Genomic DNA, 27,447 nt, shown 5'->3' with positions numbered 1-27,447 from the left:
CTCTGATGGCACCAGTTCACCTTGGTGTTGCTCCAGTACAAAATCTGACTGATTCTGGTAGTTCCTACATGAAGACCTCCAACATCTGGAGTCAAAGCGTGACACTGTTGATCCTAATAAACCGTCAGCACACCACCACTAGCTCGAGCATCCAGGAAATACAAAGGAGAACAGAAGCAAACTGGTACTTCAGCTTGTCTCCAGGCTGCCGTGAAAAGGCAAATCACTGGCATGGCTCAACATCTTATTTTGAAAAAAAAAAAAAAAGAAAAAAATTGTGAAATGCATATTGCATAAAATTTAGCAGTCATCAGCAAAAAGAGGAGTACCTACTAACAGCACAGATGATCATTCTGATGTTTCAAAATAGGGTGACTTCTCTGGAGGGAGAGAGTCTTTGTCAGGACAAGTCTCCACATGACTTCCACTAATAATTAAGGCCAAGGCAGAGGTCAGGTATGGAAATCCATCCTCTTCGAGCCCAGCTAACCATGTAATACACCTCCCAAACACTACTCACTTTGTGCGCCAGCTCTGCACCTCTGTTAACTTTAGCTCCGGTCCCTCGCCCACCATCATCAGCACGCAATAGGAATGCCCACCAGACACAAAGCCATGGCTGACACAGGGAGGAGCTTTCCTGCAGCTCTGCAGATGGCCTGCATCTGTTTCCCTGAACCAATGGAGGGACAGTAGGAAGGAAAAAAGGAAATGTGAAAACCTCCCGACTGGGAAGGCAGCAGGCCTCTTGTGCAAACAGCTTGCATGTTGTTAGCAAGCATGTTGTTGATAGCAAAATACTGTCAACAGAACTGAGGCACAGGCTCAGGCTGATCACAATCTTTCCGTTGATTTCACTGACCCCTGAACCAAACCCCAAGCAGTCTGAGCATACTCAGAGCAGATTTACAGAGAAGGAATCCAGAAAAAAAAAAAAAAAAGGCAAACACTGCATTATATAACTGATATAACTGTTGCGTGATACAACTGAAACGTCACATCCTGCTGACGGCTGGTGGTGCTGACAAAAAACAGGAGGGAAGATTAAAGAGGCAACTGATTACCTTGTCTGCTCTCAGGTAAATGAAGCAAAAAGTACAAAGCTACAAAGCAGCTGGGCATCTGCTGTGGGAAGTGCACCCAGAGAAAAATGCGCTATTATACTCCCAAATAATGCTTGCACGTGAATAAATTCTCCAAGCATGAGCAAGCAGCAAAGCTTCCCAAGTGGCCTTAATATAACATCCTGGACCACCTACTGGATCCTGCAAGTAGTTTTTTGTCGTTTTTTTCCACTGGGCTGTGACCACTTCAACAAAACAACATGCTCTTATTGCAAAATTTCAAATGCATTGTAATTGTAACATAAAATTACAGACCATTTATCTCTACACTTTTATTCTGAAATATGTCCTGCACCTCCCTGAAAATAGAGGGACGATGTGATTATCATGACACTCATAAAAACTCACTATTCTTCTGCAACAAACGAAAAATATTAAAAGAAACTTCTCCCAACATTAAAAATAACACTCTTCTTTAAAATCACTGCTGTCTAAATTACTCCTACAAAGCAGATCACTTTTCCTCACCTGTTATTGGAAGTGTAAGCTACGTTCCTCCCACCTTTACAGGGGCACTGAAGGCTGAAAGCTCCCAAATCCACAGAGGCCACTCACGCTCTGGGAGCTCTAACGGAACCTGGGCCACCACCGCTGTCGTGGGGACACGCTGCTCTGGCCGGAGGGCTCAGAGCCCTTCCTCGGCCCGAGGCTCACAACCGCGGAGCGAGCAGATACGGGGAGAACGGGCACTAACCGAGGCCGAAGGCGGTGACTGTCCCCGGGCGGATCCCGGGGCGGGCGGGACCGGCCGCTATTAAAGGGACCCGGCGGCGTTCCGGCGTGGGACCATGGCGACCCGCTTGCAGCTGAACACTGCGGCCAGGATGCCCCTCCTGGGGCTCGGCACATGGAAGGTAACGGAGATCTCGGCGGTGCCCCCGGCCGGGACCCCGGAGGGGGCGGCCAGACGCGGACGCGGCGGGCTGGGTCCGCACCCGCTGCGATCTCCTCCGGGCCGCCGAGGGGGTCCAGAGGGAGCGCGGGCAGGGGCGACCCGGCTCGGGGACCCGTCCCCGCCGCCAGCCCGGGCCCCAGCGCAGCGCTCCCGGCGCCACCGACACCCTGGCCGGGGTCACCCTCCCGGTCCGGCGGAGCCCCGCGCTGCATTTGAACCGGTTTTTATTTTCTCCGTCTTTCCTGCCGCCCTCTCTGCGGGGGAGAGGCGACCCTTGGGTCTCTCCGGTCCCTGAGAGGTGGCTCCTTCCTTCCCTCCCTCCCGGCCCGGCTCCCGCGGCTGCTCCGACCTCCCGGGCCGCTCTCCCTACCGCTCCCCGTGCCGCCCCGCAGGCAGGGCTGGAGGGCGGGGCGCTGCTGGGCTTTGGCTGCCGCCTCTGTGCTGAGTATCTTAAATCCCGGGTGAGGCTACCCTGAACCACCTGGTAGTAAGATACAGCTTTAGAAGACAACTGATGCGTTTCCAGCAAAGAGATTTGCACTGCTGTTACGATGACTGCAAAATCAAACAGTGACCCGTACAATGCCTGAAAACAAGCATTACTGGATCTGTCTGAACAAGATATGCCATCATTTATTTGCGCACAGCTGTTGCCTGCCCTTTCAGGGTATAGAAACACATAGAAATGTACATCTCTTCTATCTCTGAGGGAAGCAGCTGGTGCAACCTTCAAAGGACAAGTGGGATGTGTCCAGGGGAGGAGCTGGGCTAGAACATGGTACAGTACTCCATGGTACTCAAGTATTGTGTCCAGTTTTGGGCCCCTCACCACAAGAAAGACACTGAGGTGCTGGAGTGAGCCCAGAGAAGGGCAACGAAGCTGGTGAGGGGTCTGGAGCACAAGTCTTATGAGGAGCGGCTAAGGGAGCTGGGATGGTTTAGCCTGGAGAAAAGGAGGCTGAGGGGAGACCTTATCACTCTCTACAACTACCTGAAAGGAGGCTGTAGAGAGGTGGGGGTCGGTCTCTTCTCCCAAGTAACAAGTGATAGGACAAGAGGAAACGGCCTCAAGTTTACACCAGGGGAGGTTGAGACTGGATATTAGGAAATTTTTACACTGAAAGGGTTATTAAGCATTGGAACAGGCTGCCCAGAGAAGTGGTTAAATCACCATCCCTGGCCGTATTTAAAAGACAGGTAGACATAGTGCTTAGACATATGGTTTAGCGATGGTTTTTGCCAAGAGTTAGGTTGATGGTTGGACTAGATGATCTGAAAGATACCTTCCAACCTAGGCGATTCTATGGTGATGTGGATGACTAAGCTGCAGACCACTACTCCCCCCATCAAACTAAAATTCTCCCAGCTGGGCAGTTGCTATTTCTGTTCTCAGACACAGCACTGGGAAGTGCGGAGTACTGAGCAAGAGGCACCACAGAGCTTCCCAGCACAAAATTACTTTCCCCCTGGTCCGGCTCTGGAGAACTGTCCTGGTGTCTGGGGCTCTCCTCTCCCTGGCTGTTGGGCTGAGCCTGTGTGGGAGTTGGGCTATGGAGAAATGGCTGGAGACTGGCTTCAAGCCCTGGAGCCTGCTTTGAGAAGATGAATGTAGCTTTAGGAACACTGCATAGAAGAATTCTTCTTAAAACACCTTTGTATATGTTTCTTTAGTTTCTAGATAACTAGGAAATGACATGTATGCTTTGATTTGGGTTCTTAACCTTCTTTTTTCAGTCCCCAGCTGGGCAAGTAACAGCTGCAGTGATGGCTGCCATTGATGCTGGGTACCGCCACTTTGACTGTGCCTACGTGTACCAGAATGAAAAGGAAGTCGGGGAAGGGATCCAGCAGAAAATCAAGGAAGGCGTTGTGAAACGAGAAGACCTCTTCATCGTCAGTAAGGTAAGGATCTGGTGACCTAGGATCCAGGGTAAGGCCTGCTTTGCGTAGAACGTGTTCATAGGAGGAAATTCAGAGCTGTGGGGAAAGACTGTGTGCTATAGCATGGAGTAATTTAATTTAGGCCAACACTGATGGAAGCTTCTTTTTATCCCCTTATCTTGTAGAGAGTTATCTAAGATATGCTCCACATTCTTTATTTTCATGGGACTGTTCAAAATATGCATTAAAGTCAAACAGTCCTAGAAGGTGTGCTTTTTTCCTTGCTTATGCAGGAAATACAAGATTTGGCTCACCATTGCTGAAGATCAGTAGGATGACCTAGTTCCACATCACCTTCCAAAGGTGATGTGGGACTGGCACTCTCCTGAACAGGACAGAAGGGTTCCATGAGCTTTAACCTAGGAAGTCACAGTGTGCCTTGTCTTTTTGTCTCTAGCTGTGGTGCACATTTTATGAAAAGCCTCTGGTGAAAGGAGCCTGCCAGAAGACTCTTGCTGACCTGAAACTGGATTACCTGGATCTCTACCTCATGCACTGGCCACTTGGGTTAAAGGTACAGTAACAGCAATGCCCTTGGCTTTCCCTCCTGGGGGATCCTTCAAAACTGCCAGTAACGCTTGCAGCACTACTGCTGCTCCAGTCCAGAAAGAACATGTGTCTCTTGTGTGTACCAGCACTGCTCCGGTGCTGCTCATTCAGCTTTACTCTGGCCACGTGAGCCAGGCTCATGATCTCTGCCCCTGGGACTGCCGCTTGCACAGTGTCCTCTGCCCTTTTGGTAGCGGAGATGCAGACCTAGCACTAAGGTCAGGCCTCCCAGCTGCAAGCATAAGTTGTGCTGCTTTACTTTTGGCTATGCATTGTCTTCTACAAACCCAAAGTATACTCATCTGCCAACAACTTAGCCTCCTACTTTGTTGGAAGGAGGGCTGTGCTTTGCTGCCTGACAGAAATTCTTTCCTCTGCATGTTACAGCATCACAGAGCAAAAGAAAATGCTTCTGTTTTCTATTTCTGTCTTTAATCACTGAGTCCTTAATACAGTATAGATTGAGCTGGCCTTTGCTGCAGGAGCCTTAGTGTTGTTCCACAGACCTTGGATTTCAAAAGGTGAGACTTTCTGACATACAAGTTTCATACTTCATGTACTTCAAAGGAGCTGATGCCTTAGTCTGTTTCTGGTCTTAGCTTTTCCTTTCTGCTACAGACAGGTTAAGACCTCCAGCCTATCTGCTGCTTTTGAGCTTATCAACGGTTTATCATCATTTCAAAGCTGTCATAGTTAGTTTTATGGGAACAAAGCCCTTGAGTAAAAGCATCATGGCGTAATACTCTGACATCTGCACAACACACTAGGTGTAGAGCAATATGGAGATGGGGGGCCCTAGCTCCGTTCCCGTACATTTAAGATGTTCTGATTTTCCTAGTGCCACCAACTTAAACTGAGACTTCCCTCACAGAAGACCTGTGTGTATGTAATACATTGTTCAGCAGATGTGACTCACCCTAGACCTAACTTAAATGTCCTTTGGACCTAAACAGGTCCTTATACTTTTCAAAAATCAAATCTTTAGAAAACTGTTCTTATTGTCCCTTAAAAGGCACGATAGAGGAGTACAGCAAGCTTGTTTGTTCTGCTTTGTTCCACAAGTGGTGTGACTTGTTTATCTGTATGTGTTTTGGTGAGTCACCACATTGCTGGGTCCAGGAGATACACCTGTCCCTCCTACTAGGAATGGTTGCTGGCAAAATGCCATAAACCTGCATGAACGATGTAGACAAGTATTAGTATTTCCCGCAGTAGAAGTTAAAGTTATCATGGTTCTCAGTTGTTTCGGTATTAACTTCCCAACAAAGAGCGTTTCAAGCATTTTCCTTGTCACTGACAGGCAGGAGAAGAGCCGTTTCCCACAGATGACAAAGGCATGTCAATACCCAGCAACACAGATATTCTAGATACATGGGAGGTAAGTTCAGCCACAGTGGGAGAATGATGTTTTCTGTCCTTGGCAGTCTTTTCTACGTTTTCATTACCTTCAGCAGTCACAAAGTTCTTATGCATTTCTCTTATGGTATACAAGGTAGCTTTTCAAAACATAATGCTTAGTCAAGCCAACAATCTTCAGTGAAGCTGCAGACCAGATTACTTGACTGTAATAGCCACAGAACATCACCACAGTTCTTTAAACCGCTCAAATACACTTTGCGGAAATAAAGATATTTTAGGTTGTGGTCTTGCTACAGCCTGGGGTACAGCACTCCAGTGCTGGCTCGATAGCACATTATTAATTATTATTTTCCACACATAACTAACTTGGTGTTTCTACCATCTCAAGAAATGAGCTTTTGGGCTGGGGTGAGATGAAAGACATAGCACAAATACACAATTGTGCACTTGACCCCAAGAGAAGAAATTTGCAACTCCAATGAGTTGTCTTTACCTTCCCATGAAGGCAAATCAGCCATTTGAGGAAGAACCTCTTCTGGCCCTGCCTTGTACACTGGATGCTGACTTTGCTCCTCTTTCTGTTAGGCCATGGAAGAACTGGTTGACTGTGGTCTGGTAAAAGCCATTGGAATCTCCAACTTCAACCATGAGCAGATTGAAAGACTCCTGAACAAGCCGGGACTGAAGTACAAGCCTGCAAATAACCAGGTAAGCTGCAAAGTGACTGCAGGTGAATAGTTTCCAGGGATTATAAAATCTGGTTACATTTGAATGAGGAGATGGAAAAGGGAGAACAAAATAAATAACAGCATGTAAACATCCTATGATTACTTCTGGGTACACGTGAGGATGTTGTAGAACCCCTGTATCCTCATAGGGGATGAAGTCGTGGTCCACAAATTACAATCATAACTTCTTAAAATACCTTACTTGTTCTGTTATTAGCAATAGCATCAATCTGTTATTAACAGCACAACATATGCACTTCTTCTCATGCATGCATATATGAACACACAATTCACTCAGTCACCCAGTTGGAAATGGGAGGCCAGTTTTAACAGTATATGCAAAAGCAGAGCACATATTCACACATCAGTGGCTTTCTGGTATCTACGCTGAAGACTTATTTTTATTCATATAAAATAAAAATAAAGTGTGTGTATACACACATACAAATACTCACGTAGTCTTTGTCTGCACATAGCAGCCACTACATAACCTGCTGTAGATGCTTATTTCTTCAAGTGGCCTTGTACAGATTCAGACAGCTCTGAATTCGGCTTCAGTGAGTACCAGTCTCCAGAGTTTATCAGTCCTAAGAATACTTCAACACTTCCTCTGCCTGTAGTTACCAAAAAAAGAGCAGGCAAAAAAAAAAAAAAGGCATCTCCATCCAAAACTATAGATATCTCCTCTAGAACCACTTCACATAAACTCACAAGAAAGGGGCTTTTATGACAAGAACAGAGAAGGGAGAACAGAGCAGACGCAGCATGTCTTTCTAATCCCATTACACACCATTATTGAATATACAACACACTGTGGTTTTCAATATTTGCTAAAGTACTGCTTAAAAATCTCAGAGAAGCACGTCAGAACATGCTTTCTCAGGGCCAAAGAACCCAAAGATTATTAAATGCTCTTTCCCCAGAGCAAAGACCCAGAGATGCAAGAAGCTTTACTGTAGGTGCTGTACAAAACTAAGGCTGAGTAATACTTTGCAAAGACTAGCACATTAGGCCAAAAATTGAACTCCAAATGCATTAAGAGATAATCTCTGGAGTGAGTTACAGCAGTCATATTGCTATCAATCTCCGTACTCTTGTGTTCGCAGATCGAATGTAATCCGTACCTTACCCAGGAGAAGCTGATCAAGTACTGTCAATCCAAAGGGATTGCTGTGACAGCGTACAGTCCCCTTGGCTCTCCTGACAGGCCATGGTAAGGCTGCCTTAGAGCTGGTGAGGGAGTTGGCATGGATTATGCCTGAAGCACTGAGACAGTAAGCGCACCGTTAATCATTCATCTAAATACAGAATTCTGTTGCTCTCTTTCCCCTGTGTAGGGCTAAGCCAGAGGATCCTTCCCTTCTGGATGACCCCAAGATCAAAGAGATTGCAGCCAAGCACAACAAAACCCCAGCACAGGTACGTAGGTGTCAGACAGTGGGTACCCCTTAGAATCACAGAATTGTCTAGATTGCAAGAGACCTTTCAGATCATAGAGTCCAACCATCAACCTAACACTGCCAAAAACCACCACTAAACTATGTCGCTAAGCAACACATTTACCCATCTTTTAAATACCACCAGGAATGCTGATTCCACAGGACAGCTAATGACAAAGTAAAGGACAGGCTGGCTCTTCATTCCCTGTAAACTGTGGTGCTCTTCTGTGATGTTAAGTAGCAATGCAGGTTTGTTTACTATGTGGCCTGCAATGCATGCTTGTAAGGGTTCCCTGACCATCAACAGGGAATATTTTCTTGACCCGTCTCCAGATGCTGTAATCTTCCAGTTTTCCCATCTCCAGTCCTATTGCAGAGAACGAAACCTTGATAAAAGTCCAGGTGGGAAGGAAAGGACTTGATTGTCCCAAAACTGGATGGGAAAGGAGGCCTTCCATGTGAGGCACCACCAATTCCCTCTTTGCTCCTCAGGAAGTGCTACTTAGGCCACAGGGACAGGAGTGATTTGGAATGCATCTCTGCAGAAGCAGGTATAGCTTAGGGAAAACAGCTGTTGGAACAGGCTCTGCTTCCTCCAGAACAGGAGGAATGATTCAGTTTTCCGTTCTTGCAGGTTCTCCTTCGCTTTCAGATCCAAAGAAATGTAATCGTGATCCCCAAGTCTGTCACACCACAGCGCATTGCGGAGAACTTCAAGGTGAGTGATTACGAGTGAGCTGGGGTGCACGGCACATTCAGGGCCGGCATGGTTTCCCCCTGCAGAGCAAGCAGGGATCCTTTCTTACCCTTCCCTCCTTGGGCAAGAGGCTTTTTTGCTTACAGCCTCTGATTTGTTCAGAGAGGTGATTTACAGCTCTTTCTCTTGTTAGGTGTTTGACTTTGAATTGACGAAAGAGGAGATGGCAACTATTTTCAGCTTTAACAGAAACTGGAGGGCGTATACAATGAGCACGTAAGTGGCAGCATTCAGTATTTGTTTCTTTCAAACCTTTAAGTTATGAACACTATATACACAGAGATTTTGCATCTAAACAATTGCCTAGAATGCTGAGAGCCTGAGTCACTGACAAAATGACTTGAGGGTTCCCAGTGTACAAATGGCACACACTATCCAGGAAAACAAATATGGAACAAATCCATTCTACAATTATATAGTTCATATCCTGCCTTGGTGGCTCCTCTAAGCACCCACTACAGCTTGATAGATTAAAACAATTAAAAAAAAAAAAGGCTGAAACCAATACCTTTATTCCCTTCAGGTGCAAAACTCACAAGGAGTACCCTTTCAATGCAGAATACTGAAGATTGTCATATCCTGCCCTCATATCCTTCAGAGCTTGTTCAGATATTCTTCCTATCGATTTTTCTTATTGCATCTCCTCCTACAGCCAGTGAAGTCACAGGCTATGTATTCAGTGATTTATTGTGGTGGTTTTCCTTTTTTTTTTTTTTTTTTTTTTTTGAAATAAGGACACTGTAAAATTGTTGTGGTTTGGGCCAGACTGGCCACTGAGATGAATGACAGATGATCTCCAAGGAAAGCACGGAGAGAGAGAAAGATACTTAGGAGTCTCTGACAAAATGTGGCATTAAAGAGAAAACAGGGAAAGCCAACTACACGTTCAGACTTGTACTCAATTTTGTAACAACAGCCTAAGGAGGATAATCAGCAGTTGTGAGCATTGGAGGAAAATTTGAGAAGCGTGAACTAAAGACTAACTTTCTTAGCATGAATGAGGCAACCAGGAGTTTTCACTAACTGAAAAAGGGGTTTTTACTATTTATCCCTCTCTTAGGAAAAAAAAAAATCCATATGCAGAAAACATACAGATGCATGCTGGGCAGTATTTTTACACAGGGTTTCTCCTATGTGTCAAAACAAAACAGCATGGTGTGGTTTGGATATAACGCAAGTTCAATATGTGCTTCAGATTATTGCTAGTTGTGAAATTCTATTCTTACATGGAAAATTGTTAAGAAGGGAAAAAAAAAACCACAAAGAAAACCCAAAGCCTCTGAACTTGCACGTTCCACTTCATTCAAATGCCTGTCTTTGAGGAAAAACTAATTTTTCAATGCAACAATGAAATAGAAGATTCCTGTCTGATCAAAAAGATCTTTTACTTTGAAAGTGTGTTTATGCTCTTGCCTAGACCTTCTAGCTAGAAGTGAGACGGGATGCGAGACCCCCCAACACCATTTGACTTTAGGAACAGATTTCATTCTTTACCATTATTTTTTAATTAAATATGCTGCCTGTTGCAGATAAAACTGGGTTTGGTATTTTTTTGTTTGTGTGGGTTTTTTTCCAAACTAAAACTTCCAAAAGAAGGTAAAATACAACCCCCTGGACCAGGAACAAAAAGCGGCAGAGGGATGCAGTACAAGTATTTTTAGTACTTCTGTCCAGAACTAATAGATGTTAGCCTATCGCAGCCAAACAAAAGAAATATGAGAATTTCCTTGCTGTTCTGGTTTTTTTAGATGCGCTTTGTTTCAGACCCACTCTGCGCAGCTGCATTTAGCCCTTGCTCCTAAGTCACAGACAACCGCTGAGGTCTCTCTGCTGGGGAATCATCCAGCTTTAGGTGTTGACCTCAGGGACAGCCTGTAAGCTCCAGTCACGGCCACGGGATACTGAAGCAGGGCAGCAGCCTTCAGCACTAATTACTCATAGTGGGAGCTGCCCTTGGTTCAGACCCAACTTGCTCTGTAGAGGCTCTCTAGACAGCACCCACCCTTTCTCCTGTGAAGAAAGGTGGAATACACACAGGTCGGCTATGGCCACCTGCACTCCGGGGACACGGATCCTGCCTGGGACAACAAAGCCACTCCGCACTTTCCCCTGCGGGCACCAGAGGGCAGCCAGCCCTCAGAAGAGACCCGCGTTGCCCCCTTCCTGCCGGCCACCAGCCCCGAGCAGTGCCTGGGTCCACCGGCCTCTTTGACCTCTAGGCCTCCAGCAGATCCCGGCCTCAAAGGGCACGGTGGAAAGACACAAGTCCCAGTGACAGCAGAGCCAGGCACCTGAGCTCCACACACACCCCTACATGCACGGATGCCCACTCTGGAGCATACCTGGCACAGGGGAGATGTCCAAGGGTAGGTCTCAAGAAATCGATCCCCGAACCTCCTTCCTGCCTGACACTCAAACTCAAGCCATCAAAACAATCAAGTTTCCTTTAACAAACACCAAGCGAGATGAGCAGGTATTTGCTTTTGTGGCTGCGTCACCTTTCTGTTTCCTCCTTCTGGGCTGGTGACTAAGCGCATAATCATAAAGTTGCACATTGGGTGTCATGGGAAAATGGTAAAACCTTTTGTTCAAGAAAAGAGGCACCTCGGGACCTTCTTTCCAAAATTTCCACTTTCGATTCGTGAACATGTAATCCAAGAACATCAGTTCTGCAGCTTCCTAAAGGAAGCAACCCCTAAAACCCTCAGCAATGCCCAGGCTGAGGTGAGACAACTCTGTTGAAACCTAATACACATTCTTATTGAACAATAAAGGTACAATATTTGCTACTGTACCTTTGTGCAGGGAGAGCCAAAGGTTTAGACCACTGTCTTTTCAGTGATGTACCTTTTCTAGCCTGCGTCACCCAGTGGCCACAGTGCCTTCAGGCTTTTCCTTGTTCCAGTATGGCTCATCCACCAGCTGCAGTCCCCTCAGAAGCAAGCCCTTTTGGCATGGATCTCCTTCAAAGAATGCACGTGTTTCCAACAGTATGTCTGAGCCACGGCACTGTGGACTTAAATTTTGGCATGAGACAGGGTGTTTACATCAGTTTTGGAGCTAGCTGGAATTGGTTCTGGCTGGCACTGAGCAGATCATAGTCTGCACACAGGTCACCACTGCCATCCCCTGATACTCCCTCTGATTTACGTCCTTTACATTCCGCCCTTCACCTCATTGAAAGATATATTAAGAATTGTTTCACCCTTATATAAACTCTAACATGATTACAATCTTAATGTATATTCATTATAAAATCCATCCCTTGTCCCTGCAAACCAGACTAGTGTAGTTAACATCTCATCAGTGTGAACGTAACACACATCACAAACCCATCCCTTCCCCAGCAGACAAAATTATCAGGATCAACACTGCAGCAATCTTAACATATGCTTTCCAACCCCTTGTAAAACTTTTCCCAAGGTCAACCATACTGCTGGACTACCAGCATTATCCTTGGCTATGCCGCTAATCTTCTGCCTGTCTTCTGGCACGCTCCCTCCAGTACCATACATGTAAGTCACTCCTTGACGTCCCACCAGCTTATCAGGTGATACCAGAGCAGCGACAGCAACTGTGCTCAGACCTTGGAGCTTTCAGGAGCATCAGTGATAAACACTTTTTCTGGGTCCTTTCTCCCTTGCCTGTAAACTCAAGCCAGCAGTCCAAGCAACTGCAGTTGATTGCTTCCTTCTTCCCAAGAGCTCTGTGGGGATGTCTCACGCCCCTGTGGGATCACCAGGATCAGGCCATTGCTCCACATAGCCCTTCACCAGGGGATCCCAAAGGCCTCCTCCCTTGCGTAGGGCAGTGTTTGCAAGTAGCATAGAGCCCAAACTCCCCAGAACTCTGCTCTCCTGACGCAAAAGCTGTATCCCATTTGCTCCAGCTTCACAGCACCGGCTCGGCCATTGCAGGGGCACCAGCTGCTGCAAGTGTTCAGTGTTTCTGTAATTTCACTCTCTGGGGAGCAGCACTGCCACCTATCTCCACAGGTCCACTTAATCTTGCAACTCCATCTGCCTGAAAGAGCTTTGTTTTTACTTTGCCATCAGTCCTCAGTTTCCCCCCAGAGGTGCCAGGCTCCCCCTCTGAGGCAACCACTTTAAGACCACTCGTTGCTCCCGCAGCTGCAGCCTGGCCTACCTGGCACACAGCTTTCCATCTGGACAATTCAGTGCGATTAACCACTCATTCCTGACCAAAGGCCCTCCCTGTGCCCTGGGCACTTGTTAAGGCACACTGCTCCAAAGATCATCAGCCTGACTCCCCCACTTTGCTAAGCAGTCCCTGTCTCTCTGAAGCCTCGTTAGCAGCACACGGCAAGCCCTAGCGCACAGCCACTTCACAGCAGCACACCTCTCTCCCCACGTTTCACAGCCAACCCCCCTGCAGCTCCCTGGCCAGTGCTTTTGGATCCTACATGTGGAGACAGCACTGCACCAGGCTGCTGGAGCACGGGCTTGGAGGAAGCACCCATCTGCCTCTTCCCAATCACCTTCCCACCCAGCGGCGGTCTCCCTAGGTCCCTTCTTTCTCCAGCCATTCGCACACTGTCTGCACTCACCCCTGGACACACACTGGCTGCGCTGCTTCCACCACTGCGTATTCCCAGGACAAGGATCATGGCTTCTTCCGGAGTCCCTCTCGTTACTCCAGTTCTGGGCCAGAAGAGGGATGGGCGTTCCACGCATTCTCCAACAGCTACCACCTGATGAGGTAAAACAGACTCATCTCAGGGCAATCTAAGCTGATTTATCACCAATTAACACAAACTTTGTTTCACCAATTCAGGTACTGAGGGGGGGAAAAACAACACAGAGAAAAAAACAACTTCAGTAAATGCTTTTCTCCCCCTTCCCCAGCCTCCCTCTAAGCCAAATACCAGTCCCTGTGCTCGTCTCTCCGCTTCCCCCATATTCACCACAGATCACACCTGTTCCGTCCTGACCCTTCCCGTGAGGCGAGGGCAGCTTCGAGGGCTGGGCTGGCTGCCTGGTGGCTTCCCTTTGCCCCTCAGCCCCGATTACTGTGCCTCACTGCTACCTGCTGTTCCCAGGGCTGTCGCTGCCCGGCAGGGGTGGCCCAGGCCACAGGCCACTCAGTAGCCAGCCCTTCCAAGGTGACTCTGCCGCCCTCCTTCTTCTGTGTTTTTTAAACAGACATGGGATTAACGGACAAATACCAGTGCAAAGATGAAAAGCCACATCATTCTGAGAAAACACGAGATCCACCAAGATGGATCCTGGCTTGATCTGAGCTCAAAGCAAGGAAGAGAACGAGGTCATCCACAGTGGGGTCCAGCCAAGACCCTCAGATCTGCCTCCCGGCACCCAGGGACTGAACTGGAGCAAGACAAACCTCCCCTTCTAAAGGCTCCAAGCAAGGCAGAAATTCCCACTGCCCTTCCCAGGGATTCGAGCTTGAAACCTGGGTGCTCTCACCTCAAAACCCTGGCTTTAGCTATGCCTGTGTCTGTCAGCACCCCTAAAGCTGCAGAGCCCCGCAGCTCTCCCCCTTACGAGCCGAGATTATGGCACCTTGCCACTATGTCACCTCTTTTACTGGGCGGGGGGGGGGGAAGCGCCTTTGGTCTTTTTTGGCAGACCACAGGGTCTCTGTCAGTAAAGACTGCTTCCACAAGGACATACCCGTTTCCATTAGTTTGGACCCTGTTCTTCTCCGATACCGAACACTGCTGGTCTCCAAGGTCACAACTTGTGGTGAAATAACAGTGACTAAAGGCAAAGTCAGCAAAACAAACTGAAAAACTCATGATCCTACACATCCTGTTTCAGTGCAAAAACTCGCTCACGGGTTAAAATTAAAAAAAAAAAAAAAAAAAGAAAACCCTTCCTCCCCCACGCTGTTCCTCATTGCCAGCGCTCACTGCAAAAAAACAGCTGGCCATATTATCAAGGACACAGCTCACAAGATTTACCAGGCTGGCTGTGACCCTGTGACACCTGCAGTACTTCTTCTTCCCCCAAGGCCCTGCTGCCATGAGATGGCCCCCACCAGGCCTTCAGGGGAGGTAAACGGCAGAAAGCTGACATGCCTCACAGCTGCGAGGGGACAGTCCCCTACTCAAGAGAGCCAACAGCAAAAACAAAATACAGAACTCCTGCCCGAAGCTTCTTGGTGGTGAGGAGATGGAGGACATCTTTCCAACAAGAAACCGCCAAGGGAAAACCAAACGCCGGCAGTAGAAGATAAGCACCAAGGTTATGCAACGGTTTCACGTGAAAACAGAGTGAAAACACATCGCATCCCGCTGGGGACGGCTGATGGCACTGACACAAAACAGCAGGGACATTAAAGAGGAAAACCAATTACCTTGCCTGCCCTTAGTTAAATGGAGGAAAAAAAAAACAAAAAAAAAAAAACAAAAAAAAAGGAAAAAAACCAAGCTGCAGTGAGAGCAGGGGCCTCTGCCATGGGAGAGGCACCCGCAGCAACCGCTCACACCTGAAGACACTTCTCCACGTGTGAGCAAGCAGCAAAGCCTCCCGGGCAAGTTGGGTTTTTTCCACTGCGCTTGCGACCTGTTCAGCAGAACAGCGTCCACTTGTCTGCAAAAAATGCCAAAGCCAGTTTCGGATGTGAGGTTACTGGCCACCTACCACCTACGATTACAATCGTGCATTTCACTCCGAAGTGCCCTCAGTGCCTCCCAAAAGACTGAGGGACAATTTGATTATTATGTCAGACATTAAAAAGTCACTGTTCCGCTTCAAAACACTTCGAAAAAACCTGTTCCAACATTCAAAATTAAGTTCTTTTTTTTAAACTCACTCTATCCTGAGTTACTCCTAAGCCACAGCTTGCTCTCCCTTGAAGTGGAAGCTGCATTCGTCCCATTTGGAGCAGGGAAGGGGTTCTCCCTGCTCTCACAAGCCAGACACGCCAGGGTTTCTCTAGCCGCCTCGCTCCTCCAGCATGCAGGGTGACAAAGCTGTGACAAGGGGGACCCGTGCGGGCCTCCATCGTTATCATGGGTTGGGGACACGCTGCCCCAGCAAAAGCCTCAGCCCGAGGCACACAGCCCGCAGGCAGCACTCCGGGCGCAGGGAGACACCCTCTGCCTCACGTCCCCTCCACCATCCCCATCCTGGGGATGGCCAAGATGCGACACGAAGGGCCCGGGGTGCTGCGGGAGGGCCGCCGGCCGGGAGCCATCAGCATGGCCGAGCACCGCACACCCCAGTGAGCGCAGCCCCGGCTCAAGCACCGTCTGACACACCCCGGAGGACCTCGAAGATGCCGCTTCCTTTACCCCTCAGCCGCCATCCCAGCTCCCCGCCACGGGCAGCCCAGGGCCTCGCCACGGCACAGCGCCAGCGCCGCCCCGCCATCCCCCCCCCTCCTCCGCGCCGCCGCGGGGCGGGGCGGGCCTTGCCGCTATTTAAGGCGCTGGGCCGGCATCCACAGCTGTGGTGGTGTTCCCGAGTGGCGTGAGGGGCCATGGCGACCTACGTGCAGCTGAACACCGGGGCTAAAATGCCTATCCTGGGGCTGGGCACGTGGAAGGTAACGGGGCTCGAGGCAGTGCCCCCCTCGCTGGCGGTGGGAGGGTGGCCGGGGCTGGCTGTGGCCCGGCCCTGGCCCTGCCCGGTGCCGTCCGTGCGGGACGGGCCCCCTTTCGCGGCCCTGCGCTGGGGAGGGGCGGGGGGGTAGCCTGGGCCCTGGCAGGCGCTTGACCCGTCTCGGCGCCTGTCCCCGCCGCTACCGCGGGCGCAGCGCTGCCGCCGACATCCCGGTCGGGGTTGCCTTCTGGGTACAGTGGCACCGAGGGTCCCTCCCTGCCCGCAGCCCGAGCTCCCGCACCGCTGCGGGGCTCTGCCCAATGACGCGGGTCGGCGGGGCCTGGGCCGAGGCCCCTTCGCGGGGCTGAGCTCCCCCGTCACGGCTGGCGGCTGCCGAAGGCTTCTGGTGGTACGGGGGGCGGGGGTGAGGAGGCCTCGGTCCGGCCCTGGAGAACGGCCCCGGTGCTGGGGCCTGGGCTCGGCCCCGGTGTTGGGCTGAGCCCTGGCTGGCTGTGGAGCGGGGTGACAGAGGGAGGGGTGGAGGTAGCTGTGAGCTCAGGAGCCTGTGCTTGAGATGTGTATGGACTCAAGAATGCTGCAGGGAAAACTGGAGGCCTTCTGAATGCTGTTGGTGGGGGGGTTTTGCTCTATTTTAATTGGGGGATTGCTTTGGGGTGGGGGGCAGCTTTCTTAATCTTGCTAGGAAAAAGGTCTTTGATGTATATATATTGATTTGAGTTTCTTGGATGTTATTTTTTCAGTCTCCGCCAGGGAAAGTAACAGCTGCAGTGATGGCTGCCATCGATGCTGGGTACCGTCACTTTGATTGTGCCTATGTGTACCAAAATGAAAATGAAGTTGGGGATGGGATCCAGCAAAAAATCAAGGAAGGTGTTGTGAAACGAGAGGACCTCTTTGTTGTCAGTAAGGTATGGATCTGGTGGTATAGGATCCCAGGAGACACCTGTCATTCATAGAAGCACCCTAGTTCTTTGCTTTCCTACTCGGTGGTGCAGCATGGAACAATTCAAGCATTATGTAGGCTGCTTCTGAGACAAGCTTCCTACTTTGCCTCATCTGATATGGAGAATTATGCAGAGTATGTACCACTGATATGGGTGATGCTTTAAACTTTTCCTGGCATGAAGTTATGCTACCTTCTTTCATGCAGTATCTGACATTCTAGTAGGTTGTTTCTAAATGGAAGTCTCAATTAATGAAACCAGACTTTCTGCCATGACACCATTCAATCATATGCTGCCACTGCACATGTTGCTCTTGGTGTCACAGGCCAGTCCTGCTCACAGAGCAAGCCCCCCTTGAAGATCAGCAGGGCGACCTAGTTCCACATCACCTCCCAAAGGGGACAGGCATTCCCCTGAACAGGACAGAAGGGTTCCAAGAGGTTTAACCCAGGACGTCACAGTGTGCCTTGGTTTTTTGTCTCTAGCTGTGGTGCACATTTCATGAAAAGCCTCTCGTGAAGGGAGCCTGCCAGAAGACTCTTGCTGCCCTGAAACTGGATTACCTGGATCTCTACCTCATCCACTGGCCTCTTGGTTTTAAGGTACAGTAACAGCAATGCCTGTGGCTTTGCCTGTTGTGACTGGCAGTTTTGAAGAGCTATATGGCTTTACAGCCCAGAAATTGCTCCAGCCAACTCAGAAGATCATCGTACGTCTGTTGTGTACAGGCCCTGCTCTGGTGCTCAGCTTTACTTTGGCTGTGCAAGGCTGTTCATCCCTACCTCTGAGATTCCTACTTGCACAGTATTCTCTCTCTTTTGATCCTGGAAGAGGTTGACCTTGAACTAGGGGTGGGTTTCTTGGCTGCGAGCCTAAGTTATATTGCTCTCCTCTTGATTATTGCCTATATGTTGTCTTCTAAGAATCCAAAGTATTCTCAACTGACATGGATGTGGTTCCCTCTTTGTGGGAAGAAGGGTTGAGCTTTGCTGCCTGACAGAAATTCTTTCCTCTGCATGTTACAGAATCAGAGAACAAGAGAATGTTTCTGACTTCCATTTCTGTCTTTAATCACTGAGTCCTTTAATACAGTATAGATTGAACTGACCTTTGCTGTAGGAGCCTTGGTGTTCCACAGACCTGGGATTTCAAAAGGTGAAACTTTCTAGTTCCTAACTTTCACTGGCTGCATGCAAAGGAAGTGAGACTGCATGTCTCAGTTAGAATGTTTCTAAGCTTAGTGTTTCTGTTAGAGCCTGATCAAACCTCCTTTCTACTTGTTGCTTCTGAGATCAACTGTTTGTGATAGCATTTGTATTTTTAAAATTAGTTCATATGGACAGAACTATCAAAGTGAAAATGTGTTGTGGTGTAATAATATATTGGTAGAAAACAACTGGCTTTGAATGAAGCCGATACCTGGCATGTAGTCTTAACTGGGACTCAAGCTGTTTGAAGATTCCGCGTGCCAGCAACTTAAACAATGAATGTCCCTATGAAAGACCTGTCAGCAGATCTGGTGCAATATAGACTGAACATGTTCCAGGTCCTAAGTGGGTCCTTAGTACACATTTTATTAAAACACTTCATTAGGTCTGTGCAAGAATTACGCATTTTTGTAATACAGAAAGTGAACTTGTAAACTGGCTGTAATTCTACAAGGGAAGAGTTAGTTTCACCATATGTATTTTGATGAGCCAGGGGACATTGTTCAGCAGATACAAAAATACCATAATGCCATGTGAAAGCAAAAGAAAAGGCTTAAGACTGTAGATAATGAGTATTAGTGTTATCTAATACGTATGTAGATAATAAGTGTTAGTATGTTCTGCAGTAGGAGTTTGTAGTATCATGGTCTTCATCTGATGTTAACTTGAATTCCCACCAAAGAGTGTTTCAAGCATTTTCTTTCTCACTGACAGGCAGGAGAGGAGCTGTTTCCAACAGATGACAAAGGCATGTCGATACCCAGCAACACAGATATTCTGCATACATGGGAGGTAAGTTTAGCCACAGCAGGAGAATCATGTCTTCTGTTCTCAGCAGTCTCTTCCATGTTTTTATTGCCTTCAGCAGTCTAAATTCTCATGTATGTAAAACTACTTGGAAGACATCGCTGGTTCGATAGTGGGGTTTTGGGTATTTTCCACTTCTAACTTACTGTAAATTTCCACAATCTCAAAGAATGAATCTTTGAGCTTTGATGAAATGGGAGACATGGCACAAATATAATAGTGCTCTGTGTTTTTTTTTCCTCAAACTTGAACTCTGGAAATCTAAATGCTTATTTTGTGCATCTCATGAAGGAAATAAGCCATGTCAGGAAGAACATTTTCTTCAGCTGCTGTCATTTATACTAGATGCTGACTCTGTTTCTTTCTGTTAGGCCATGGAAGAGCTGGTGGATGCTGGTCTGGTAAAAGCCATTGGTATCTCAAACTTCAACCATGAGCAGATTGAAAGAATCTTGAACAAACCGGGACTGAAATACAAGCCTGCAAATAACCAGGTAAGCTGCAAAGTGACTGCAGGCAAATCATAGAATCATAGGGTTGGAAGGGACCTCTGGAGATCACCTAGTCCAACCCCCCTGTCACAGCAGGGTCATCTAGAGCAGGTTGCACAGGAACACATCCAGGTGGGTTTTGAATGTCTCCAGAGATGGAGACTCCACCACCTCTCTGGGCAGCCTGTTCCAGTGCCCTGCCACCCTCAAAGGAAAGAAGTTCCTTCTCATGTTTAGGTGGAACTTCCTATGCTCACATTTGTGCCTGTTACCCGTTGTCCTGTTGCGGGGCACCACTAAAAAGAGCCTGGCCCCATCTTCCTGACACCCACCCTTTAAGTATTTATAAGCATTGATAAGATCCGCCCTCAGCCGTCTTTTTTCCAGACTGAAGACACCCAAATCCCTCAGCCTTTCTTCATAAGGGAGGTGTTCCAGTCCCCTAATCATCTTGGTAGCCCTATGCTGCACCCTCTCCAGCAGTTCGCTGTCCCTCTTGATCCTGGGAGCCCGGAACTGGCCACAGTACTCCAGATGCAGCCTCACCAAGGCAGAGTAGAGGGGGAGGATGGCCTCCCTCGACCTGTTGGCCACACTCTTCTTGATGCACCCTAGGATGCCATGGGCCTTTTTGGCCACAAGGGCACATTGCTGGCTCATAGTCATCCTGTTGTCCACCAGGACTCCCAGGTCTCTTTCCACAGAGCTGCTCTCCAGCAGGTCAGCCCCCAACCTGTACTGGTGCATGGGGTTATTCCTCCCCAGGTGCAGCACCCTACACTTGCCCTTGTTGAACTTCATAAGGTTTCTCTCTGCCCAGATCTCCAACCTGTCCAGGTCTCTCTGTAAATGTGTGGGTGGTTTTGTTTCTGTTTTTTCTCTTTTAAAAATTACTAAGATCTTATTATGAAATGAGATCATAGAAAGAGAGAATGGAGTGGACACAGTATTTTTGCTCAATCCCACCCTTTAACCGTTTCTGGATGCACAAGATGCTGGGTTTTAATGGATTTTCTGCAGTAGTGCTTGGAAACTTGGCAAGGAGCAGCTCCAGAATCCCTCCTTTTTTTGGGGAGGGGGGTGGGGAGAAGGGCAGGGGGAACTCAGTTGAGTTTTAGAAAGTTCCTTGTATGAGTAAAACTTTGTATATATATATATGGGAACCTAACAGAAAATTGGATTACTTTTTTGCAACTCTTCTGTGGAGAGGCCGGTTCCTGTTGCTGGTGACTGAGGGAACTGAAGAGGAACATGCTTTATGGACTGATTACAGACTTAATGAGGGCTGGGAGGAAGGAGGAAACGGAGCTGCGAGCTAGGCCATAGAGAAGTGTCCAGGTATATAGACAACACTTCAATAAAATCTTAGAGAAATTCAGATGGCAGGAGATCTAGCAAGATAATCTGCTGTAATTCACAGCTCAGAGCAGCATCAGCTGTGAGATCAGACCAGGTTGCCCAGGGCTTTATCCACCTTGAAAACCTGTAAGGATGGAGACTGCACGGCCTCTTTAGGCAGTATGCTCCGCTGCCCGACACACACACAGACACCTAACTTGAGTGTATGGGGGAGGGAATGAGTTTTCTTACACCCGGTCTCAACCTCTCCTGTTTTAATTTACACCTATTGTCTCTTGACCTCTCACTATGCACCACTGAAGAGCTTGGCTTGTCTTTCATGACCTTCTTTTAGGTATTGAAAAGCTGTTCCTAGGAGCAGCTAGGAGGTCTCCTTGGAGACCTGAAGCCTTCCCTTCTCCAAGCTCAAGAAGCCCAGCTCCTTCAGGCTTTCCCAATACAGCAGGTATTCCCAATACAGCCATCCCAGTAGCCCTCTGCTGAATTCATGACAGTCTGTCAATCTTTCTTCTACTGAATGGGCTGGGAAGGGGGGAAAAACTGGACACAGTATTATAAAGGTCATCTAATAAGTACTGAGTAGAAGCAGATGATCACTTCCCACAATTTACTGGCAGTGTTTCTGCTGCCAGGGCTCACTACTGGCTCATGTTCAGCTCAGCCTACTGTGGCCCCCAGGTTGTTTCTAGCATAGTTGCCTTGCAGGTTGTCAGGCTCCAGCCTGTGTTATTGCCAGAGGCTTTTCCTTCCCAGGTGTGGGGCTTTGTGTGCAGCCATGGTGAATTTTGTAAGGCTTTTGTTGGCCTGTTCTTCTTGCCTGGGTGGGTCACTCTGAAGTGGCAGCCCTGCCCTTGTGAGTATTGACTGGGCCTCCCCTGATTTGGCATCACCTGCAGACTTGACAAGATTATAGTCTGGCACAAGTTGTTGAAGAGGATGGGTCCCAGGATAGCCCCCTGTGGCATCTATCTAGACTTGGCCTTGATTACTATGGTGTTTGAAGGACTGCAGTCTCAGTTACTGATAACTGATTACAAGAACTGGTTAATTTGTGGTAGCTTGAGCGTATGTACTGAAAAAGGATTTTTAACACCTTTTTTCAGAAAGCTAAAGGATTGTTCTCTGGAAGAAAACAATCTCTCTATTTAACATAAAACTGAAACATTCTGACAAGTGCAAAGTTCATAATTCTCCACTGTATTTTTGTTATCACTGCCAGTGTACTTTAGGATACTTAGTAGAAATCTTATAATATCGTTTAATATCTCCCACAACTTATTGCCACTATCACTAGTTGATAATTACTCTTGTCTCTTGCATAGAGGTTGCTGACCTGGTGTCTCTCACTTGGAAGTGTTCTCAAGCTCTCTGATTACTATAATCAAATTAAGCACAGAGCAATAGGTCTTTGGTCCCTGTCCTTCAAAACTTATTGCTTTTGAAGAAATCCTTGAAAGCCTGAGATCTATCTGTGATAATATCTAATAATGATAATGCTTCCTGCACATGCTTTTTCTGTGCAGGTGTTTCAGTGTAATTCCCATTCTTAATTTAAATGCAGTCAGTATGCACATTGGTTTCATATGTGGAGAGAAATTAATTTGGCATTGTAGTAATTACACGACAATGATAAATAGTACTTAGTTCAGTAAGGAAATCTGACTCTCAAGTACTTGATTGTTATCATACAGTGTGAACTGCAGTATCTTAAGATACTTGTTTAAATGCACATTCATCATCATCAAATGCTTTTCATTCTGGTCCAAACATAAGACTAGCTAATGTAGCTCAAAGTTTTTCAACTTGAGTGCCAGTGGACAGGTAAGGATGAGTTTGCCTGTTTATATTGAGAAATCAAGCGTATTGAGAAAATAACCAGCTGCTTTGTTACTCTTGAGTAGCTGTATTTCTGGAGCTGCTGAAGCAAAATAAAGATGTATAAACTGTCCAAAAAAATGAGTTATATGTCCTGTTGTCTAATATTCCAGCATGCCCCTGAAGGGAAACAGCCATGCAGGCTCCTAACAGCAGGCATCTAGAACCACGAATAAAGCCCTCGAGGCTGTAAACTGATCCCATGTTTTGCACTCTCTTGCCTCCACCTGCCAGTAGCACAGGTTTCCAGGGTCTTCCCTCGGAATGCAGCAGCAGGCTGCAGAAGGCTCGAATGACAGTGTAATTAAAAAGGTTCTTGATGTTGCCTGCTGAAAGGAAAGTAGCACACCCTGGTGTGTAACTATCCTTAAAGCCTCTCTGTGCAAAGTATCAAATGTTCATTTGCAGCCTCCTGACACATGAATAGTTCCTGTTCCATACTGCATATCTGTGTGTTAGCTTCCCAGAATGCAGAGGCACTGTTAAGGAGTCTTTATTCTGTTATGTAGATATTCTTATGGAAATCCATGGTAAATATACCTGTGTTTATGAATAGTCTGTAGTGGACAGTAAGCTGAAGGACTGAAGTCTGTAGCTGTTAGCCGTTCTTACTGTTTGCAGACTGGAGGTATTCGGTGTGAGTATTGACACGAAGCAAATAAAAACGAATTAAACAATACTGGTATTGAAGTTAATATGGTAGTAAAAAAACCCCGAACGTTATGGCATGTTTAATTAGGTTTGAAAAGAGAACTTTGTACTTACTGGTCTGCTGGCCTATTGTTATGATTTTACAGTTCTCTTGTGTGTACATTTTGCTGAACTGTCCTGCTTAGGCAATTATGTAGCTGCTCATCCCATATGTTGGAGATTATATGAATCAGCAAAGTTTTAAGGAGTGGTGTTACAGTCTTTGGACCCTTCACTGCAAGGAGAACTATTAGAAATAGTAGAAAGGGCAGGTGGCACACAGGAAACAAAGTCTGTGTAATATTGCTCAGAGACTATAAGTTAGAACAAAAATCAGCCTTTGATTTGATTAAAAACTAATTTCTGGAACATGTTAAAGCAGTTAAATCACTGTCTAATCTCTATACTCTTATGTTGGCAGGTCGAATGTCATCCGTACCTTACGCAGGAGAAGCTGATCAAGTACTGTCAATCCAAAGGGATTGCTGTGACAGCGTACAGTCCCCTTGGCTCTCCTGACAGGCCATGGTAAGATTCCTTTGTGCTTTGCAAGGGAGCTGACATGGGTTATGCTTGAAACTTTGAGACAAGTGCACTGTTAATTATTCATCCAGATGCAGATCTGTGGAGACTTTTTGCCACTGATCTTCTTTCCCCTGTGTAGGGCTAAGCCAGAGGATCCTTCCCTTCTGGATGAGCCCAAGATCAAAGAGATTGCAGCCAAGCACAACAAAACCCCAGCCCAGGTACGTAGGTGCCAGACAGTGGGTACCCCTTCCTGTAATACAGCTTGAAGGACAGCTAATGACAAGTAAAGGACAGGCTGGCTCTTCATTCCATTTCATCTGTGGTACTCTTCTGTGGTGTTAAGTAGCAACGCAGGTTTGTTTATTATGTGGCCTTCAACACCTACTTGCAAGGGCTCTTTGACTATTGACAAAAAACTCTTTCTTGACCCGTCTTTAGATGCTGTAATGTTTCACTCTTACAATCTCAAGGCCTGTCACAGAGAAGTGAACCCTTATATTAGCCTACTGAAAGTCTAGGTGGGAAGGAAAAAACTGAGTATTGCTAAATTAGATGAGAAAGGAGGCTTTCTCTGTGGGGCTCCACCAGTTCTCTCTTTGCACTTCAGAAAGTGCTGCTTTGAATTTGGGTATGATTTGAAACGCAGCTCTGCAGAAAGGATTCAATTCTGCTGAAGTGTACAGTTCACAGCAAACAACTGTTGGATCAGGCTCTGCTTGCCATAGAACAAAAGCCATCCTCTCTCTGACTTGGTGATATGTCGCTTGCAGGTTCTCATTCGGTTCCACATCCAGAGAAATGTGATTGTGATTCCCAAGTCTGTCACACCTCAGCGCATTGTGGAGAACTTCAAGGTGCGTGAGCTGGGTGCATGGCATGTTCAGGGATGGCACGGCTTCCCCCCAGTGATCCTTTCTCACCTTTCCTAAGGCTTCCTCAGGCAAGAGGACTGGGCTTTCTCTCAATATATTTTTACCTATGGCCTGCTGAGGGTTAAACTTAATGTTACAGTTCGAGAGCAGGAGCTAGCAAAGCTTTTGGAAACACTAGGCTGATAATCTTAGCGGTCACATTATGGGGTGCTTCCTGTTCTATGCCATGTGGATGAGTCATCTGACAGAGCTTGCCTGGGGCCTGAGTGCAGTAGCATACCACAAAAGACTTCTGTAAAGCAAGCACTGTTGAGAAAATAGCCCTGGTGTCCAGAAACCACGTCACTGCTCTTGATTCGGTGGTCCTTGACTGTGAAACCAGTATTAGGATTCTGGGAGACGCTCAGTTGTATTAGGTGGAATGTGAAAGTCTTGGAGGTGTTCCTTTGTAATAGGACAGAAAGATGCATTTTTCACAAATGCAGGATGGAGGCATTCTGCAACACTAAGTGCTTTCTGAACTTCTGAAAACAACTGGCACATGTAACTGCAACTTGAGGCTTATTTTTTTTTTTTTAATTCCTCCCTATTTCTGCTTACCTCCTGCCCCCACTCCAGCTAGTGGAGTCTCAGAAATCCAGAGAACAGCATTTTTGCTTTCCCTCCTTCATGAAGCACTCACTTCTAAGAAGCACCCCTGCACTGTGGACTTGTTCTTTAATTTTGTGATTATTTTTTTTTTGCTTACAATCTCTGATTTGTTCAAAGAGGTGATTTCCAGCTGTTTCTCTTGTTAGGTGTTTGACTTTGAATTGACTAAAGAGGAGATGGCAACTATTCTCAGCTTTAACAGAAACTGGAGAGCCTGTGCAATGAGCACGTAAGTGGCAGTGTTTCTTGTGCATTTTTTTCAAGCTTTTATCACTACGTCATAATTTAGTATATGAAGTTATAGATACTAAGCTTGGTTGAAATTCAGGATATGCAAACTCAATTTCCAAAGGGGTCATCCTCAAAATAACTTTTCAGAGTAAGATTTTAAATGTTCATGTTACGAACCAAATCGCAGTGAGCATAAAGCAAACTTCCATTTTCAGTTCATTCTCCAATAAACTTTTTGTAGTTGGGATTGCAACAGGAGGCTGCTTATTCAAAACTTTTATTTTGTCTATATTAGCGAAATGAGCATGATGCAGACTCAAATTCTTGATTGAAATTACTTGTGGTATTTTGTCTTTCTGCCGTGACCCTTAGGTCATTTATGAAAACTGACTGTATGTTCTTCAGGATTGGTTGGGAAAGTGGGTGAACATTCAAAGGAAAAAAAAGAGGATTTGCAACTTGGAAGCCTAAAGCCAGATATAAAATCTCTGTTGGAAGGCTGCCAAAAATGTCTTTCTGGCAGTAAACAGTGAAACCTTGAATTAGTTGTCTAGAAAGCACCTAGGTCATATAGCTTGAAATGCTTAGAGCCCAAACAACAGAAGGCACTCAAGAATCTTTCTGTTTACAAATGCAGCATGTCACCAAGGAAAACAGAAACAATCTGACTCTGCTTTTATAGAGTTCAGCTCTTCCCTTTTGGTGGCTTTTTTGCAGTGATTACAGCTGTGTTACAGTATCTTTAGACACGAAATAATCTGTCCTCTTTGATTTCCTTCAGGTGCAAAACTCACAAGGACTACCCTTTCAATGCAGAATACTGAAGATGGTTTCCTGCCTTACTCCAGACTTCCCAGATATGCTTCTGCTGTTGCCTATGAGTTGTCTACGTTGCCTTCTCACTGCATCAGATACCTTCCTCCCCCCCTCTTTTTTTTCTTTCTTCCCCCCCACAAAGATGCAGTATATGTACTCGGTGACTTTGCGGTGTTTTCTTTTTTTGGAAGAAGGAAATGCTAAAATGGTTCTGAAGAGCACGCTGTGTGGACTAGTAGATTGTCTTTGCCAAACTGCATGGCTGGAATTGGTAAGCAGAAAACATTGAGAAGGTTTGAACAAGCAGTCACTTTTATTTTGGAATACTGTGAATTGGAGCTAGTGACTATTGTTGTCTGGAAGGACCAGGATATTAGCAGATTTCGTGTAATTAATGAGGTCTGCTTCTTTCTCATTATTTTTGGGTTTGCCTTTGTTTCTTTGTAACACTCCATGCTTCTCTTTCTCTAATTGGAAGTACAAGTTGATTTCTAAGTACAGCAGTTCCTACATGGGTAGCTCTTTGAAAAGTGTGTAGGTCCTGGTTTCTTGGTGATATGAAAGCTGTTTTTGCTTATAATAAAATACAGTTTCATTACTGTGTGTAATGAGATGGTTATTTCAGCAATGGTCTAA

At 46.8% G+C, this 27,447-nt stretch overlaps 3 protein-coding genes across 8 annotated transcripts in view; 2 read left to right on the top strand and 1 right to left on the bottom strand.

Moving 5' to 3' along the window:
* The window catches only part of BPGM (bisphosphoglycerate mutase), a 60,920-nt gene extending 44,748 nt beyond the window's left edge, over positions 1–16,172 (bottom strand). The window contains exons 1-3 of one of the 6 annotated variants that reach the window (XM_074585172.1): positions 16,069–16,148; positions 14,444–14,530; positions 13,360–13,503 (exon numbers count right to left, since the gene is read on the bottom strand). The gene's annotated coding sequence lies outside the window, so the exon portion shown is untranslated. Of the gene's footprint in view, positions 1–1,592; positions 1,844–13,359; positions 13,504–14,443; positions 15,606–16,035 lie in introns of those variants that run through there. The other 5 variants (XM_074585152.1, XM_074585162.1, XM_074585142.1 and 2 more) reach the window with 5 other exon arrangements.
* Positions 1,798–10,337, top strand: LOC141742543 (aldo-keto reductase family 1 member B1-like). The gene is made up of 10 exons (XM_074585089.1): positions 1,798–1,978; positions 3,754–3,921; positions 4,358–4,474; positions 5,810–5,887; positions 6,454–6,576; positions 7,703–7,809; positions 7,934–8,015; positions 8,670–8,753; positions 8,926–9,008; positions 9,316–10,337. The coding sequence occupies exons 1-10, from the start codon at positions 1,913–1,915 to the stop codon at positions 9,356–9,358; spliced, it is 951 nt and encodes a 316-aa protein (XP_074441190.1). The 5' UTR covers positions 1,798–1,912; the 3' UTR covers positions 9,359–10,337.
* On the top strand, positions 15,931–27,414 carry LOC141742542 (aldo-keto reductase family 1 member B1-like). The gene is made up of 10 exons (XM_074585072.1): positions 15,931–16,322; positions 17,080–17,247; positions 17,769–17,885; positions 19,206–19,283; positions 19,670–19,792; positions 24,135–24,241; positions 24,378–24,459; positions 25,012–25,095; positions 25,911–25,993; positions 26,777–27,414. The coding sequence occupies exons 1-10, from the start codon at positions 16,257–16,259 to the stop codon at positions 26,817–26,819; spliced, it is 951 nt and encodes a 316-aa protein (XP_074441173.1). The 5' UTR covers positions 15,931–16,256; the 3' UTR covers positions 26,820–27,414.
* Positions 27,415–27,447: the final 33 nt, after the last annotated feature.

Source organism: Larus michahellis, chromosome 1 (assembly GCF_964199755.1).
Source record: "Larus michahellis chromosome 1, bLarMic1.1, whole genome shotgun sequence".
Lineage (NCBI taxonomy): Eukaryota > Metazoa > Chordata > Aves > Charadriiformes > Laridae > Larus > Larus michahellis.
The sequence above is the reverse complement of the archived record's forward strand: the minus strand, read 5'-3'. Positions and strand labels throughout refer to the sequence as shown.